Source organism: Triturus cristatus, chromosome 2_2 (assembly GCF_964204655.1).
Source record: "Triturus cristatus chromosome 2_2, aTriCri1.1, whole genome shotgun sequence".
Lineage (NCBI taxonomy): Eukaryota > Metazoa > Chordata > Amphibia > Caudata > Salamandridae > Triturus > Triturus cristatus.
The window spans coordinates 1,248,775,364-1,248,794,725 of record NC_140582.1 but is presented as its reverse complement, the minus strand read 5'-3'; the positions used below and the strand labels follow the sequence as shown (position 1 = coordinate 1,248,794,725).

General features: G+C 45.4%; 1 protein-coding gene across 1 annotated transcript in view; it reads right to left on the bottom strand.

Annotated features, from left to right (window-relative positions):
- The window catches only part of LOC146863513 (rho-related BTB domain-containing protein 2-like), a 708,761-nt gene that overhangs the window by 307,953 nt on the left and 381,446 nt on the right, over positions 1-19,362 (bottom strand). The window contains exon 5 of the mRNA XM_085642946.1: positions 3,993-5,074. Within this exon, the coding sequence (XP_085499072.1) occupies positions 3,993-5,074 (1,082 nt within the window). The remainder of the gene's footprint in view (positions 1-3,992; positions 5,075-19,362) is intronic.

Sequence of the window (19,362 nt, the reverse complement as noted above, 5' to 3'; positions counted from 1 at the left end):
GGCAAGTTAGCCCTCGAACTCGCACATAGCACTATGGTGTAGACGGATTAGCCCGTCAACAAGCAAATGCTGGTCTGTCTGAATTGCGCACCCTCTTTCAGTCTTCTGCATCTTCCACAGACTAGCTACAGCTTAGGGGAGGACTGCTTTAAAGTATAAGCACAGCATGAGTATCTACAGTCACACATGCTTCAAAATAAAGATTATAACTTACCATGTAAGCATCTATTCGTGGCATGTAGGACTGCAGATTCACATGCTCTCACCCTCCTCCCAGACACCTCTGGCTGTTGCAGCTTTCATTACTTTTTGACTTCTCTCACATGGTCATCTTTCTATCTCTCTCTTGCCTGTGTCTCTCCGCTCCAGTTTCTTCCTCACCCACCACCTGGAGAACAATCTAACAATGGAGCTGATGACCATGTGCATTGCAAGCAAGGGTGGAGTCATGGTACCTCGTGAAATGGAGTGACCTCCCTACTAGTCTTCACTTCAGCAGCTGCCTTAGATCTTTCCGCAAACTACTGAAGCCCCATCTATATGCCTATTAGCTCGTCAATTCTTTTTCCACTATCACGTTTACTGAGTTAAGCGCTCCTAATAAATTTAAGTCAAATAAATTCTGCGCTGAATTAACAATACTCCCGAATATTAATTCCTAAGGGGCAGAGATTCTATCATCATTCCTTTGAGGTGACGGGAGAAATTTGAAGTGAATCAAGGATTCCATGCTTGTACAGTCACCCCGCTATGGAAATGGCTGCATCTAAAGTGAACCTGGGTGCAAACTATGCTTGAATGATGAACACCTACACACTCCTATACTCGGATCCAGCGAGATTTACTAAGTAGAGCTCCCCACGCTTTCCACCCACAACATCTCTCAATCCTGATTCACTGTTTACTACCTGTACCAAGTTTTCAGCATAGTCCTAAACTTGTGATCTGCACAAAGTCCTAATGGGAACAGTCTGACCTAGCTGAAATATTTGGTTTCTTTGCCACGAAGATGGCAATCAGGGATTAAAATGTGTTAGACCTGGCATCCTTGGCATGGTTTCCTCCTAACTTTTTCCCCTCACACCTCCTGTTTTTGCTGACATTGTTTTTGCTGACCTTAGGACTCTGCACATGTTATCACTGCCAACCAGAACTAAAGTGCTTGCGCTTGTTCTCTAAAGCATGGTAACATTGGCTTGTACCCAATTAGCATATTTAATGTATTTATAAGTCCCTAGTAAAGTGCACTACATGTGCCCAGGGCCTGTAAATTAAATGCTACTAGTATGCCTGCAGCACCGATTGTGTCACCCACTTAAGTAGCCCTTTAACATGTCTAAGACCTGCCACTGCAGAACCTGTGTGTGCAGTTTTAAACTGTCATTTTGGCCTGGCAAGATACAACTTTTGCCAGACCCAAACCTTCCTTTTTAATATATATGTCACCCATAAGGTAGGCCCTACACAGCCCCAAGAGCAGGGGGCAGTATATTTAAAAAGTTGGACATGTACTTTCAAGTTTTACGTGTCCTGGTAGTGAAAAATTCTTACATTTGTTTTTCACTACTGCAAGGCCTGTCCCTCCCAAAGGATAACATTGGATTTGCCTTATTACATTTTGTAAGTGTAATTTCCAACTGGGAAGTGTTGACTGTTTAATGATTGGCGTCTCTGCAATCCTAATTTAAAATCTTAATTAATGGTAAAGTTGGATTTAAAATTACAATTCTGAAAATGCTGGTTTTAGAAAGTCGGCATTTTCCTGCCTTAGCCATTTGGTGCCCGCAGCCTGTGTCTGGTAACATGCATGGGTGTAGTTGGCAGTGGGGTTTTGTGTATTCCCCGAGATAGCCACACACAATGGGAGATTGGGATTAACTGGATAGGTCATCACTGGCAGGATGGGAGGGAGGAGCTGGGCTCAGCCTCACTTACACCTGAATAGGCTGTTTCCTGTCTCCACCCGAATGGCTGCATATCTCTTGTAGTTAGTCTGGAGCCACGATCCTTGCAGGGAAGGCAGGGCATCTGTGCACTTCTAAGGCATGCCTCCAGAAGCTTCTCCCCACTTCCAAGGCACAACTGTGTTTAAAATAAAGATCTCAGACACCAACCATTCAGTACACTTCTGGATATGTGAATACTCTGCCAGGAAGGAGGACTGCTGCACTACTACAACGACTGCCACTCTGTTGGAATGCTACTCTGAAGAAGCTGCTGCTCTGTTGTGTTGACCTGCTGTGCTCTTGCCTGAGGAAGAAGAACTGGACCTTCAACCCACCTTGAACCGAGGTGCCCAGAGTGAGTAAAAGGGCTAGTCTGCTGGACTCCGGATATGAGCCTCAGGGACATGAAATGCTCCCCAACAGCTCCTGGACCCATCTTCAGCTAATGCCTGACCCCCAAGTCGTGCCCCACATGTCCTGGACCCTTGGTCTAGCTCAGCGGGCTCGTAAACCAAGCTTTTGGGCAATTCACCACCGCTAACAGGCCTGTTTGCACTGGAACTACACTGCTCGCAAGGGAATTCAGGGCTAGCTGCCACCAGTCCGTCTCGTCACACAGCAAGCATTGATGCCATGGAAGACAGCCACTGCGAAGCTCCAGCTGCCCCTTCGTTGCTCCCGGCCCGCTCTTCGCACCACACCGACCGCAATGCTCTCCTTGCTCCTGGCGACCCTTTCTAATGCAAATGGGATAATTGGCGCAAAACTTCAGTAGGTAAACCTTCAGCAGGACTAATTTTGGACTGTATCTGACCCACAGTCCATCGCAATCGGCCTGAACATATGACTTTGACCCAGTCCAGCACAACCAGATAGCTGCAGTTGGTACTCAATGTGCTATAGTGCAGTTAATTGTTTTTAAGATTCACACCTCTGGTTCTACTGATTTTTTTTGTTTTGATCTTGTTTTATTAACTTTTGCTCTATTTTTCTAACTTTGTGTGGGATCTTTTTGTGGGGTGTTTTCAGTTTTACTGTTTGAAGTGTTGCACATATACTTTGCACACTGCCTTTAAGTTAAGCTTGACTGCTCTGTACCAAGTTACCCGGGGGGTGAGCACAGGTTAATTTGGGGTTTGCTTGTGCCTTACCCTGGCAAGGATTGTGGTTGCTGCTTGACCAGGGGTCCCACTCCAGTCAACTAGTAACCCAATTTCTAACAAGATGAATAATGGAACGGTTGCTAGTTAAACAGTTGCCTGAATGTAACTTGGTATTTTCAGAACCGGAAACAATATACTGTGACCTGGCCTTGCCCAGCTTCTCTTGTAACAAGGATCTTGCATTGCTACAGTCTTCGGCTGCCTGGTGGTTTCTATACCGTGTGTATTTCTCAGTATATAGTGCTGTATTAAACAACACGCAGAAGCAACGGAAAGGTAGCTCTCTGACACAGACAAATCCCCTAATGTTACTATACAATAGTTTCTCCTTCAAGCATCTCTAGATACAGAATGAGCCAAAGCAAGTGTCAGAGCCCAGGGCATCAAACTGGCTATCTTTCAACATGGATCGTATGCAACCTATGTCTGCTACAGCTGAGTGAGACAGCGCAAGTGTCGGAGCCCGGGCATTAAACTGGCTATCTTTCGACAGGGATCGTATGCAACCTTTGTCTGCTACGGCTGAGTGAGACAGAGTGTGTGGCTGCATTTGTTTTCTTCAACACTTCATACACAGCACGTTTTGCAGAGTGTCAGAGAGGAAATCTTAATGAGCTTAGATAAAGCCATTAGTAAGGTTCATCTGATATCACCTAAGACGACTGTGGATATGAGAATCTTCGGTCACTGGGCTGGTGGTCAAGATTGGTTGCTCAAGTTCTTCCTATTACTGAAGCCTGCCCTGGATCTTCTTTCTATCGGGTGCTCTGGTTCTGCAGGGCAAGCACTCTGCTACACATTCAGGCTTGGTCTTGGTCCATATCCATGCAATGCTACATCCAGCCTACCACAAACACACAACCACACTCTGTTCTCACATTACCTGAAAATACACCTTTGCTGAGGCACTCTTTAATGCGGTTGGCTCGCCGCACGTGGAAGGCTTTGGTGATCTCCTGGTTCATGAAACTCTCCTTATTGAGCACGTTCTCCACCATCATTCTGAGATCAAAGACTTCCAGAACCTCTGCGATAGTTGCAACTTGCATCAGGTCTGCCCTTCCCTGGTCCAGACGACCAGTGTACAAGTACTCCAGAACAGCCCGAAATGGGCTTGCCTGGATGGTGCAGTCCATGTAAACAACAGTCATCACTTTCTCCCGCTGAGTAAGCGGGTCCGCCACAATTTCCAACTGCATGCTGATGAACCCTCGCCCCCAGCTAGACAATTTCCTCCCCAGCACCCCTGGCTCCAGGTCCCACCCTAGGGGGTTTTTCCTCAAATGGAACTGGTGTCCCCCATGTCTCAAGGCATCATCGCTTCTGGAAGTTCTTAGGGAGGCCTGTGGTACCCCTTGTAGACTGTGGTCCCCCAAGAAATCCTTGTCAATGTCTAAGCTTTTAGTCCTAATGGCAGGCTCCTTGGCCCCTCTCCGCTCCCTGACCGGGCCCTGGCTCACCTGATCTGCACACCTGTCACTGGTGCTTGTACTGAAACCAGAGGATTCATCTGCCAAGGCCTGCTCATTCGTGGTCCCACCAATGCTCATATCTAGGGTGAAAAGATCATAGAACTTTGAACAGGAAGTGGCCAGGTAAACTTTATGAGCAAACACTCTCTGCCCGCTCTGAAGAAGAAACATCACATCGGAGCACAGCGGGGTGCAGAACAGCATGGCAGGATCCCTTCCATCGCTGGCCGGAGGGTCTGGGACATGGATGATTGGAGGGGGAGGTTTTGGAGGCAGGAATGGAGCCTGCAGCAGAGGCCGCTGCACCTTCTTCAAGTGGGACTTCCAGAACTGCAGGTGCCTCCTGGCGATCAGTGCAGCTCGGATCGCATTGTCAAAAACATCCTTGATGCCGAACTGAGCAACTACGCTGGTCTCGTAGTAAGGAATTCCAAGCTCCTTAGCTACTTCATGGCCGGTCTCAGGCGGAAGGATGTCACTGGGTTTGATGGGTCTAGAAGATGAAAGCAAAGTACATGATTAGTCAAGAGTGGACAACTGTCTATCTGTGCTCCGATTTAACGATCATTACTTCCAGTACAAGGGCAATTGAAAACAATGATGCATGGCTGTATCTGTGACGCAATACTTTCTGGCCTTTTTACCCAACCGCTCCTTTTGATGGGACTCAGTTAATATCATTCTGTCTCAAGACTTAACATCAAAAAGGCAGGGACTTGTACTTGCAAGAAAATTTGCTCTAATGTGTTATGATGCTGTACCTGTTGAGCAGGATTTTGCCAAAAGTCCCTATTAGTTGTAATGAGTAGCTCTGGCAATCATGGACCTCTGCTATGCTGGACCATAAACTCATGCATTAAAACGAAATTCTGCCTTATGGTGCCTGTATCATTAAATGTACTTCACTACTTCTATAGATGGGGGAGGGAAAGATTTTATAAATAACAGTTTTCAGTTACTCCGAAAAAAAGAAATCAAACGTATGGTTCTTATATGTGACATGAGTGGCAATTACGTGAACAGATGCGTGGATATGTAGGACAATCTATATACACACACACACACAGACACACACATATATATATATATATATATATATATATATACATATATATACATACACACACACACAATTATCAATCTCCTTTGCATACCCCGAAATAATCCAGCACTCCAGAGGGGGTAAGTTTACTCCATCTTTATTAAAATGATGGCATCCACGTGTTCCGGCTGTCACACGCAGCCTTGTTCACGATGCATCGTGCCACTTTTTACAACTTTAAATACACATCCTGTTTTAACATAGAAATAGACATAGGACAAACCCAATGCACATTTAAGCCTTATAACACAGTAACAGTGAGTGCCATTTTGGAGTGGGTTTTTGTTGTTATACTTCATCTAGTTTTTCATGCAAGTGTATTCGCATTTCAATAACCTTTTTATACAATGTATAATTAACACTGTTTTACTAGTCTTTTCAAGATTGAAGTAAAAACATTTATAAGCATCTAAAGTTTTTTTTTAAACTATGCTTTACAATTTTCTCCTCTACACGCTCTGTATATGTTGAAAATAACTAATTAAATTTCAATTCAATGTGAACATGGCTTAGTTAAAGTGCTAGGTGCTACAGTATCTTATTAAAGTGCTAATATATATATATATTTTTTCACCACACATCCAATCCGTCCGGAGTAAAAAGGAGAGCACTCGCAGGTCCTTGCTTAAGATGTCATTTTAATCATGCTAAACACCCCCCTTCCGCACTGACAGATGCGTTTCGGCAATCTGACTTTCTCCATGTCGGTGAAACACCATTATAAAGTGCAAAAGTGCATTACGCGAGTTAAAAACATGAAAATAAAAGATGGCTTAATAAAATTACTACTCAATGTAGGATACATGGTGGCCATCTTTAAACATGTTCCAGACACAAGCAAGTCAATGCATAATAAGTACTCCATTATTATATATACATATGTGTAATTTGTAGGAGAGTATCATCTGCTTCTTATAGTTAACCCCACTTTTTTGCTGATGTATCACTGTTTTTGACTTGGACTGACTGGGATCCTGCTATTCAGGACCCCAGTCTATCTGCTTTCTCCTCTAAATTGAATGCATGTAATTTAGGTACACTTCAGATTGGATACTGGGGTACCCTTATCAGTCCCTAGTATATGGTACACCATATACCCAGGGCATAGGTACCCCAGAGCCCTCCCAAGGGCTGAAGCATGTATTGCGCCACCCCTGAGAGGCCATTCAAAATGACACCCCAGGTCTACTACAGCCGGCTGTGTAAGGTGGTGCATGCATCCCTTACTTAGATATTAGTTACCTATATCTATTCTAAATCACTGCACTTATAAACCTATCAGTCACCCGTATGGCAGGCCTTATCAATCCTGAAGGCAGGGTGCTGGGTTTTATGTAAGGGTGCCCCTGCATGAGTAGAGCCCCTCTGCAGCCTACAGAACCTATTTTCCAGGGTTGTCTGGGATGCAGCCAACCATATATATTTAAGTGCATTATAACCTCGCTGTAAATGCTAACTTTAAAACGGCTGCTTAGAAACATGTCGTGTTTGGTGTCAAACATCTTGGAATCATACCTCCCCGCCAGTAACTGGAGAAGGAGGAGGTATGATTCCACCCTTCTAGGGGGACTTGTGTGAAACACCGGTACACCCGGTACCAGCTTTTTCAACCAGGGCATCACAAAATGGATTCTGCCAGCCACAGACACGAGTCTGCCCTCCTGCTGCTGAGCCAAGCTCGAGCAGAGGAAGGCCTGACAATCGGTTTCCTGTCACAGAGAGGTGTGACCACCTCCCAGACAGGCTTTAGTGTATTGGGGCTGGGTGGGTGCACTCAGTGCCAGAACGTCTGCACTGGGGGCACATTTGGTGTCCCTGTGCATAGTCCAGCTCAGACCAGTTGCTCTGGCGCAAAACTGGACAAAGAACATGGGTAGCCACCCCTTTGTCCTGACCCAGAGTTTGTCCCACCCCTTACTTGGGTATAAAGTAGGAAACCGGACTACAGGACTTTAGATTTTACCTGGACTAAACTCTGCAAGCAGAAACCACGTACTTCGACGGTCTACACTTCGCTGGATGACAGAAGAATCTCCCTTGGAGTAAAGGAGTTACTCCCCAGCAGCAGCAGGCACCTTAACACATCCGACCGGTTTGCATCTCCGAAGCTCCTGAGGACTCCGAAGAATTCTGCAACACAGGAGGTGGGTTCCCGAAGTGTCGGAGTTCGATCTGCAATCCTGAGACCAGTATCCCTCATGGAGACCGTGCAACCCGAACTCCTGTGCAACCTGTACTTATGCAGAAGCATATGCTTTTTGGCGATCCCGGAGGCTGTGCTTTGGACTACGTATAGTCCTGACCCCAAGCAGTATTTCCACCGAAGATTTCCAGCCTCCACTCCACGAGTGCTCCGTGGGCTGGTACTTCGTGATTCAGCTCGAGGTCCCTTCGCGATCCCTGGTTCGTTTGCCTGTGGGTCCTAGCGAGGGTCACTTTGAATTTCCTTGGGCTTTCCCGGTTGCTCCAGACGTGCCCTGACTCCCTATAGCTTGGAGAGTCTCCTGGACCTTGCTGGTCCTCACCATAACTTGTTTCCTCTGCCCGCGTGGGTTGCCGTTGCCAAGGCTTGCTGGTGTTCAATTTGGACACTGACCCCACAGCGCTCGACATCCTTTGTGGGACAGCTCACCTCCGGACTTTGGTCATCGTCGACGTCTCCTGGTCTCCGTGGCTGCAGAGTCAAGCATCCTATCTTCACACCTGAAGCACCAGACATCAGTGGGCGTCCGTCACCTGAGCCCCTGGTCACCCTGAAGTGACCAAGACTCTGTCCCCTCTGTTTTCAGGTTCTTCTCAGCTCGGATCCAGGTTTGGATTCCACCGGACACTTTTCATCTTCCCAGCAGCAGCATTTCTTCGCATCACGCCATTGAAAACAACAAGGGTTTCCGACACCACTTGACCCCTATGCACCCGGCTCCGCTGGGATAGGTAACACGGGTACCTCGGTACTCACAAGGGTGCTGGCCTTAGAACCTTCCATGTTCCAAAGGGTTCGCTTGAAGTCCTCTCCAAAGTGTCCTTAAACTGTAATTTTCCAACCGCGACTTGTATGGAACTCGCATCTGTGTTCCCACACTGCACCCATCCTCCGTGGGTCCCAGCGATTCCACGTGCTCTAAGCACTGTGTCTAGTGAAGTCGTTGTTATACCACTTATTTAGTATATGGTTTGATCTCCCCCGGAGCCCGCTGTGTATTGTGCTATTTGCTGTTGTTCTATGGATTAAGTATTGTGTGACTTGTGCTCTAATCTCATAAAGAGGTTAGTAGAGAGTATTTACTAATAAATGCATATATTTTATATAACACTGATATTGTTCTCCTCTCCTTTGGTCATTCAGGAGGTTCTGATCGGGTAAAACAAGCTGCTTTACATTCCTTCGAGACTTAGCCTGAAGGCTGCTCTCCACAGCTACCACTAGGATAGCTTTCTATACAGGTTGTCCTTAACCTAATCATCAATAAGGGTTGTTTGGACTGGTACAAGGTGCCCACTTTAATTAGTGGACAGCATATACCAGACCAACTTCTCACATAATTGATGAGTGGTTAAAAACACATTTCATAGGTAAGAAAATCTAATAAATATTTAAGCTTATAATGCGAAAATTTCTACTATGAAAAGTTAATATAAAAAAGATGGCTTGTAAAAAAGTTTGGTTTCCCCTCTCTTTTTTATCATGAATTGATTGCCGCTTTTGCAACCACTTGGAGTACTTGCAGGTTACCACAATTGCGCCCTGAATGTGCAAACCTGTATAATGGAATAGGTGAAGAAAACTGGGGCCTAGATGGAAATGATAAACATGATTGTTGGGAAATGGACTATGGGTATTCTGTCGCTAAAAGAAGATCAGTATAAGGAAGCCAGGGGCAATACAGATTAAACAACATCATTCCAGATGAGCCCATATTTCCACGTCGATGTTGAGGCCAAGGGGCTCTGGTTTGCAGATCAATGATGTGTTTGGATTCTAGAGCCCTCAATGCTCTGGTCCTACCCCCCCCCCCTCTCATTCTTGGGACCTCATCAATACAGAAAAACTGTAATAGGTTGCAGTCACTATTGTGCATTTTCTCGAAGTGACGAGCCACCGAGTAAATCAGGTCTTTTTTTGTGATGGCTTGCATATGTTCCAGTATACGTTTTGTGGCTTGATGGATAGTGCTACCCACATATCTCTTGCGGCAGGGACATTCCAAAACATATACAGTAAATTCCGAATTGCAATTCAAAAGTTGATTGAGGCTTCTTGTTTTCCTTATTGTTGTACCACTTTCCAGAGTGTTAAAATCTAGTACTTTCTGGCTATGTTTGCACGCCTTACAATTTAGGCACGGATAGAATCCTCTCACCTTTGATGTTTGCTGTACTGTTGACCTAAAATGGCTTTGCACTAGGTGGTTGCCTATAGATTTAATGCGTCTATATGTGATCAATGGATACACTGGAATAACTTTTTTAAGGCTAATATCAGTTTGAAGAATATGCCAGTTCTTTTAAAATATTTGGACCACTTCTGAAGATTTAGCATTACAGAGCGTGGTCATTCTGGCTGGAGTGACCGTTGGTTCAATTTCAGGTTTAAGGATCTTGGGTATCAGTTGTTGAAGTCTGTCTATTCTGTCAGTTTTATCAGATGCCTGATGTAAAATGTTTGGGGAATATCCTCTGTTCTTAAACCTCTCAAAGGCCTCTTCTCTTACCTTTTCATACTCTTTAGAGGTTGTACAGTTTATTTTTAAAACAGAGGAATTCCCAATATGGGATACTGTTAATCATACTCCTCGGGTGGGCACTCCTGGCATGAAGAAATGCATTTCCCGCTGAGGGTTTTCTCTACAGGCGGGTCAGAATTTAAGAGTTCTCTATATAGACATCTACATCTAGGTAAAAGACACTGGTGTTGCTGATATTGCCACTGAATTTTAAATTGAGGCTGTTGCGATTACGGTAAGCTACATACTCCTCAGCAGCACGACGGGTTTCCTTCCACACCATGAACAGGTCATCGATGTAGCGGGCCCATAATACGATGTGATCCATCCATCGTTCGGGTACATCCCTCCAGACCACGTGCTTCTCCCACCAGCCAATGAAAAGATTTGCATAGCTGGGGGCGAAGCACGTGCCCATCGCCGTCCCGCGCTGCTGCTTGTAAAGTTGGCCTAAAAAAATATAAAATGTTTTCAAGGCAGAAAGTCAGCATTGTCAACATCACCTCATTGTGTTTCATATATTTCAGGGGTCGCTTGTTGAGAAACCATTTAACAGCCTCTACACCATGTTTATGATTGATGCAAGTGTAGAGGTTGGTGATGTCTAATGCAATGAGAAGCATGTCTTCCTCCCAGCTTACACCCTCAATGATTCTCAAAAAATCACCAGTGTCCTTAATGTAAGAACTAAGAACTCTAACCCACGGTGCCAAAAAGGAGTCTATATAGATAGAGCAGTTCACTAGCAGACTGTTGATAAAAGCAACAATAGGTCTCCCTGGTGGTCTACTGGCATATTAATGAATTTTGGAGAGGTGATAAAAGTAGAGATTACAGGATATTCACAAAGTAAAAAATTTTATTCGTCTGTGTCAATCATACCCTCCTCCCTCCATGACATTAATAGTTGATGGAAAGTCTTAATACAATTTGCATAGACAGTTTTATTTGTTGGCAAATAGGATTCACTATCTTTGAGTTGGCTTAGGGCTTCTGCTACGTAATGTTAACGAGAAAAAACAACGTTTCCACCCTTATCAGAGGGCTTTATTATTATTGAATCATCATTTCTCAATGATTGAATAGCTTGCCATTGTTCAAATGGAATGTTGTAGTGCTTGTACTTTTTGAAGTTGTCATTTCTTAGCTTCTTCAAGTCAGCAACAACTGCGTAACTGAAGACATCGATAGTGTCAATGGCTGTTTGAGGCATCCTTCTTGATTTTCTCTTCAGGCCACTTTTGCCACCCATCTGTGTAATACCTGCTATTTTGGTTTTCGTTTAGATGGCTGTTGGTAGATATCAGAATTAGGCTCCGAGGCCTCTAGGAGTTGCATTGTTAAAAGAGTGTCTAGATCAGAACCAACGAGTAAATCCATTTCATTGGCAGTGTCAATATCTTGATTTAGGGTTGTTTGTGGACGTAACAGATGAATTTTTTGCAGCTTCAATTTACGTGTGTATTTGAACAGGTCCACCCTAGTTTCAACGAAATCAAAATCAGCAGTGGGCCAGAAAGTTAGTCCCAGTTGTAGTACTTGCGTTTCTGCATTGCTAAGGACTGTCTGAGAGGTTGATGACTGTTTTTGTTCTTACCAGCTATATATATATATTACATTATGCTACGTGTATTTGCAAAGCACACTATATCCCGTTAGAGTATCCAGGTGTTGATCAGGTGTGTGTGTGCGTGGCATTGCCTATGATAGTTTGGCAACTGAAAAGTCAGGGCTTCAACTTCTTGCGGAATTCAGGAAGAGAGGAGGGGGCTCTGTTCACGCTTTAGGAGCGATGTAAGAGAATGACCGTCCTCCTGATCCTGTTCTGTGTATGCATGCGAGGTGTGCAAGTAGGAGGCCTGCGGAGTGGCGGTGGCTGGTGGAAGGAGATGCGATTGTTCAAGTAGGTGGGGCCTAAGGTGTGTAGTGCCTTGAATGTCTATGTGAGGAGTTTGAAATGAGTGTTTGTGTTTCAGGACCCAATGGAGCTCTCTCAAGTGTGGTGTGATACGAGTTCCGTGTGGGAGGTTGAGGATAAGTCTGGCAGCAGAGTTTGTGGGGAGGGGCGGGTTACATTTCACATGCATTTACACTGACAAAACAGAAACCAAATATATACAACTGAACAGGATTAGAGCAACAGATCAAATTTCATCACAAGCTGTGCTGCATCCAGGCCTGATCACTTACCACTGTCACAAGGTCTTAATTCCTGGAAAGGCAGAGGCTCAGTAGTTCTGCACACACTGATGAGGGGTAACTCGAGGGCATGTGGCACACAGTCTAGCAATGAAGGTGGTTCCTCCACTCAAATGAGTGATGGTGGTCTGTAGTGTTACGAAGCACCCATCCGGTCATCATTACATAGCATAGTTTAGTCTAGTCTAGCACGGACGTAGAAGAGGAGGCACTGATGGACAGTAGGGGGCATGTTTATTGGAGATCATCAGCAAGATTATTAGTCACTAGTCTTGATAAGGGGGGATATCTTTGTGGGTCCTCTTAGCTGCCAGTGATCAGACTTCCAGGACTGGAGGTTCATCATCTTTGGATCCTTTTAGCTGCCAATGTGCTGACTTCAAGGACTTCAGGTTTATCCTTGCTGGGTCCTCCTAGTTACCAGTGAGCTGCCTTCACGAAAACCAGGTTCATCCTCGCTAGGGCCTTTTGCCTTCCAGTGCTCTGCCTTCACTGACCCAAGGCTCATCTTCACTGGGTCCTCTTGACTATCAGAAAGCTGCCTTCAAGGACTTGAAGTTCAATCTTGCTGCCTCCAGTTTTCCTGAATTCATGTCACCACACTGGGTCTGTTGGTTAAAGCTCGGGGTCCATCTTGGAGTAAACCAGCAACCAGATACCACCTTAAATATCCTTGGTTTCCTTAAAAAATGGTTCTCCTTTCAATACCCATGTCTGTCCTCCTTCGAAAATCTTTATATGCACCCCATGGCTAGTCAGATCTAGCATGGCCTCCTTGATGCAGCCCAGAGTGGGTGTGAGGTGACAGGGCAGGCTATTACTACAGAGTGATCATGAACGTACTACACTCCTGCCATCGATCATAAGGGATACATGAAATCAGGGGCCCACAGACTCATCAAAATACTTTCCTTTCTCTGGTGGCACCATTCTTCATTTTTAGAGGGTTCGGCTCTTCGCCCATCCTCAAAGGTCAGATCTTCTGACCAAACTCATGGACCAAGTAGTGACCATCTTTATGGGTGTGTGAACGCATGCCAAAGAGCGCTCCTGAATATTTATATTACTGGTTTCTTCCTCTGTCCCTTGCCTGCTCCATCTGGGCTTCTTTCCCAGTATATTGCACAGTTTCAGAAACTTATGGGGGACTTTCAGTTTCTTCTGTACCTTCCCTTCCATGAGACCTGGCATCCTATTGCCCAAACTCCTCTTCTGTAAGGTGTCCCTCGGTCTACCCCTCTCATCACCCTGGTTAGGTCCCGCCTAACAGCGTGCATGGGCTGTTGCTGCGAGGGGTATTGTATACAGTAAGGGGCTTGGAGCCCGCCCATTACATCACTTCCTTTTATTTATCCGGAGCAAGAAAAAAGTACCAATTGATTTAATTTATTTAGTGCCCTTTAATTTGAGAGAATACAAGCTGCACTTCGTAACTCTCACATGTTATGTTAAGGGATTTATACAGCGCATGGCTGCTCCGGCGACGGGGCGTCCCAGCGCCACCCAGGTACATGTTGCAAAAGACAGCAGAAAGGGAGAGAGGTTAAGCTGGGAATAACCAGGTCTTTATAGCATTTCAGAAGGCCAGGTGATTCTCAATACCTCTAATAGATACAGGGAGAGCGTTTTAGAGTCCGGATGCCAGAGCCTTAAAAGATTGTCCCCCGGCTCTAGCTCATGGGACTCGGGGGTACAGGCTAACAACTGGTCAGCTAAACGCAGGGTACGTCTTGGAAAATACAGCGTTAGCATATCCGCTGGGACAGGGGGCGCCTGCTGGGTCCGAATTTTATGAACAACGCACAGCATCTTAAAATGGATTCTTTTTTCCACAGGCAACCAGTGTAGCTTAGGTAGAAGCTTGGACACTGAACATGATTTAGGGAGAGCCAGAAGAGTACGATCTGCCGCATTTTGTGCTCTATGAAGGCGCTGAATACTGGATATATTAGCACCTAAATATAGCATATTACCATAATCCAGCCTGGATAAAATCGTGGCCTGAATAATAGTCTGACGAGTTTTTGAGTCGAAGAAGCCAAGAAGGGGCTTTAAACCTCGCAAAAGCCAAAAACAAGTCCCTGCGACCGATTTTGATTGTGTTTCGAAGGATAGTCCTCTATCAATCCATATTCCCAAATTTTTCACTGTGTCCTTAGGCAGGGGTGTAGGTTTCAGCTTGTCAGGCCACCATTGCTCCGACCACAAATTACTGTCTCTCCCAAATAATAGTATTTCAGATTTGCTGGCATTTAACTGCAAGCAATTTGCTGTCATCCAATCCGCAATGACCAGTATATCCTTCTTAAATATAACAAGGTTGTTTTTGCATTTCTTAGAAAAAGAGATAACCAATTAGATGTCATCAGCATACGACACCAATGACAACCCTCTGCTTTTTGCTAACACTGCTAAGGGTTGCAAGTAAATATTAAAAAGCGTGGGGCTCAATATTGATCCCTGTGGCACTCTGTAATGAATGGCATACTCCTGTGAGCAGTAGGGTGATACAGGGACCTGGAAAGTTCTACCATCCAGAAAAGATCTGAACCAGGCCAGGGCCATATCCCCAATCCCTATCTCCCGCAAGCGGCAAAATAGTATCTCATGTGATACCATATCAAAAGCTGCACTTATTTCAAGGAGAATCAGAGCTGTGTTGTTTCCTTCGTCCAAGTGACAAGATATGAGCTGTATAGGACCAACCTCATGTATGAGAGGATATGAGCTGTACAGGACAAGTTTCATGTATGAGAGGATATGAGCTGTATATGACCGGTCTCATGTATGAGAGAATATGAGCTGTACAGGATCACTCATTTATGAGAGAATATGAGCTGCACATGATCACTCTATACTTGAGTGATCCTGTACAGCTCATATCCTCTCACATGTGAAAGTGATCCTGTACAGCTCATATTCTGTTATGCATGAGACTGGTCCTGCACAGCTCATATCACCTCATACAAGACCAATCCTGAACAGCTCATATCCTCTCACATGTAAGACTAGTCAATTCAATTCAATTACTTTATTCAGCTTATTGATATAAAACCATAAAAGTATACATTGTACATCATAATCACAGGATGAATTATATACAGTTCATTTAACACACACTTATAAGAACATTCTCCATGAGTGCATCATTATAGAATTAATATCGAGAAGATATCGGATTATTTTGGGTATTCATAAGTTAAAGCCTTTAGGTGTGCCAATTCTTTCCTTCTTCCTATGGCCCTTGTAATATAAGTTATAACAGGCAGATCTCACTTTTTCCCAAAGAGCATGAATAATTAAAAGCATCCTGACAAAAAAAAACAGTTGTACCTCTTTTAAAAAGGGGGACTAAAAGCCGTTTCCTAAGATCTTTATAAAAATTACAATATAAAATAGAGTGCATTGAGCTCTGTCGTGATTTACCATTACATTGACAATTTGGGAGGTTTTTAGACCATGCACTGCTTTTTGGGAAGGCAAACTGTACATGGAGTATGTCTCAGCGCAATCTAGTGAGATAGAATCTTTGTTGACTGTTTTTAACAATTGTCAAATAGTTTGGCTAACACTCAAACATATGGTGTTGTCAGCAGCAAGCCACCGTACATTTTTTTACTCTTAATTCTCTCTCCTTTTCTCTTGGTTCCATAAGTATAGTCCTGTAAGACTAGTCCTGTACAGCTCATACATGAGTCTGATCCTGTACAGCTCATATCCTCTCACGTGTGAAAGTGATCCTGTACAGCTCATACACTCTCATACATGAGTCTGATCCTGTACAGCTCATATCCTCTCACGTATGAAAGTGATCCTGTACAGCTCATATCATCTCACTTGTAAGACTGATCCTGTACAGCTATCATCTCACATGTAAGACTGATACTGTCAGGATTTCAGCCAAAGACAAAACACGTGTTGGCAAGTGGAAAGTCCAAGCGTAAGGGCCAAATTGGATAACTGAATAAGGACCTGTTCATACCATGACCTCAACACCAGAAGAATTCTTAGAGTGCTCGGAGAACTTTCTAAAACCCAATTTAGAATGTTTTCCGGTAGAGGAAGATCAGGTAACTCTCCCTTCTCCAGAGCACCAAACTATATTTGGACACCTATGAAATGGACTAACATATTTTGGCTTTTGCCTGAGGATGAAAGAGGAGGCAGGAGAGTATACAGGAGGATATGATGAGTGGCCTGCCTGCAGACTCGTTGGACTGAAAGGATAATGTTACTTTCCCAGTAAGCATCTGTTCTTGGCATGTAGAGCTGTAGATTCAAATGCTTTGCATACTCCTGCCATCTAGTGTTGGGTTTGGATGTTTGCAAGTTGTTTTTCTTCGAAGAAGTCTTTCCAGTCACAAGGTAAGGTGACTCCTTTCGTTGATAATGTGCATGGGCATCGACTCCATTGTTAGATTGTTTTATCGCAGAGGGTGAGAATTGAGTTAGTAAGTGTAGAATAGAGATCTCCATACGTATGTATGTAAAATAATAACTGCAACAATTACAGGAGACTGGGGAGGTGGGTGGGTGCATGTGAATCTACAGCTCTTCATGCTAAGAACAGATGCTTACTGGGTAAGTAACGTTATCCGTTCGAGGCATGTGAGCTGTAGATCACATGCTTTGCATAGACTATACAGCAGTACCCCCCCAAAGCGGTGGCTAGATAGTAGTTGTTGTAGTTGTTTGAACCAGTGTTTTAAGTACTTTCTGGCCTACATCAGCTTGTTGCCTCGCTAACTCATCTATACAATAGTGTTTGGTAAATGTGCGCGGTGTAGACCATGTTGCTGCCTTACAGATGTCAGCTAGGGGAAAATTCCCAAGGAAGACCATAGTCTTCCCAATTTTGCGAGTGGAATACGTTCTGGGGGTATTGACAAGGTCCTTTTTGCTTTCACGTAACATGTATGGATACATTTCACGATCCATCTTGCAATGCTTGATTTCGACATGGGATTGCGTTTGTGTAGTGGAGAAAAAGCAACAAAGAGCTGCTTTGTTTTGCGAATTTTTTTTGTTCTTTTCACGTAATATAGTAGAGCTCTTCTAACATCTAGTGTGTGTAGAGCTCGTAATGCTATAGAATCAGGTTGAGGAAAGAACACAGGTAACTCAACTGATTGATTGATTGATATGAAAGGCAGAAAATAGTTAAGGAAGAAATGTATTATTGGTTCGAAGAACCACTCTATCTTTATGAAGCTGGAGGAAGGGCTCTTGTACGGTTAATGCCTGAAGTTCACCAACTCTCCTTAGTGAATTAATTGCTATGAGGAAAGCAACCTTCCATGAGAGGAATTTTAACTGACACCTGTGCATTGGTTCAAATGGTGGACTCATTAGCCTTGTAAGGACTATGTTTAAGTTCCACGCTGGTGCAGGTGGGACTCTTCGTGGAATCTCTCGCTTTAATCCTTCCATAAAGGCCTTAATCACTGGTACTCTGAATGGAGAGAAGTGTTGTCTGTTTTGTAAGTATGCAGCTACTGGGGGGCGTGGATTCAGCGCAAGGCGGAATGGCTGCCTCTTGAGGGAGCTCCGCAAACCAGATTCCACTATTCGGCTAATACCACGCATTATAGACACCTGCGCTGTTTAAAAACTACATGAGACGGTGACTAGTACCTGTGAGCGGGATCGGGTAAACTTTCGATCCCGTGGCTGCTCCGGAACCGCCTAAATCGATGAACGAGCCCTGAGTCAGCCAAAGAGAAAATGGCGCCCGTCCGCGGCCCAGCCGCCTAGGAGCGATGCGGAGTGGAAACGGTGGCGGGGAGCGAGTCCTTGATAAGTTGATTCCTGAGGGTAGGATCGCCTAACTGTAAAGGACAGTGTGCTGCCGACGGTGACCGATCGCTATAATAAAGCGGCACCCAGCGCGACAGGAGCTGCGACCGGAACAGAGGGAGCCCTGGAGATCCGTGGTTGCCGCAGCGCGGCAGGTGAAACCCGGCGGAGAGTGGTGGGCGGTCCCATCCTGGACAGAGCCTGGTGCGACTGGTGATCCGAAGTGGACGCAGTAAGTAGGGCGTGTGTCGCAGGCTGGGCCGATTGTTGGTCGGGCGGCGCGGCCCCAATTAGATGCCCCTGTAGTAGTGCATGGCGGTGTCTGGCGGGCCGGGACTGCCTGACTCTCCGTGGCACAGAGGTGCGATAATCTCACTGCTGGTGGGGGGCAGCTGTACGGGCCTGACACTGCGGCGCGGGGGCTCCGGTTGATGTACCTTAGTGCAGAAGCTGGCCTGCTTTCGCAGGTTGGCAGGCGTGGGGCGCTGCTGAAGCTTTTGCTCTGCGGGGGGGGGGGGGGGGGGGAAGGTCGAGTCCACGCCCTGTGAGCGCAAGGGGATCCCGGTGTGACCTGTAAGCCTCCTAGCGGCGGACCAGCAGTCAGTGGCGGATATATTGCAGAGCGGGGGTGCCCCTACCCTTACTGGTCAGCAGCGGAGTACTGCAGCAGCGATCGCCAGAATGTTAAATGGTCTGGTTGAGTGTGACTTGGTATCAGCATAGTCTCACCTTGAGTGGTGGTGATCCTGGCGGTCTGTCTGGTCGTGCGTTGGGCGGCAGTGAATGCAGACAACAAATAAAATCTGTGTACTTGAACAAGTCGACCCCCTTTGTATAGCGGCGACGGGCGTCCTTGTGAGTTCCCAGAGTCATCTGCCTGCTGGGGGGTACTGCGGATTTGTTGAGCTGGTGTGGAGTTGACCCATGGTCACAGCGGACTGGAACACTGGGACTGTGCTC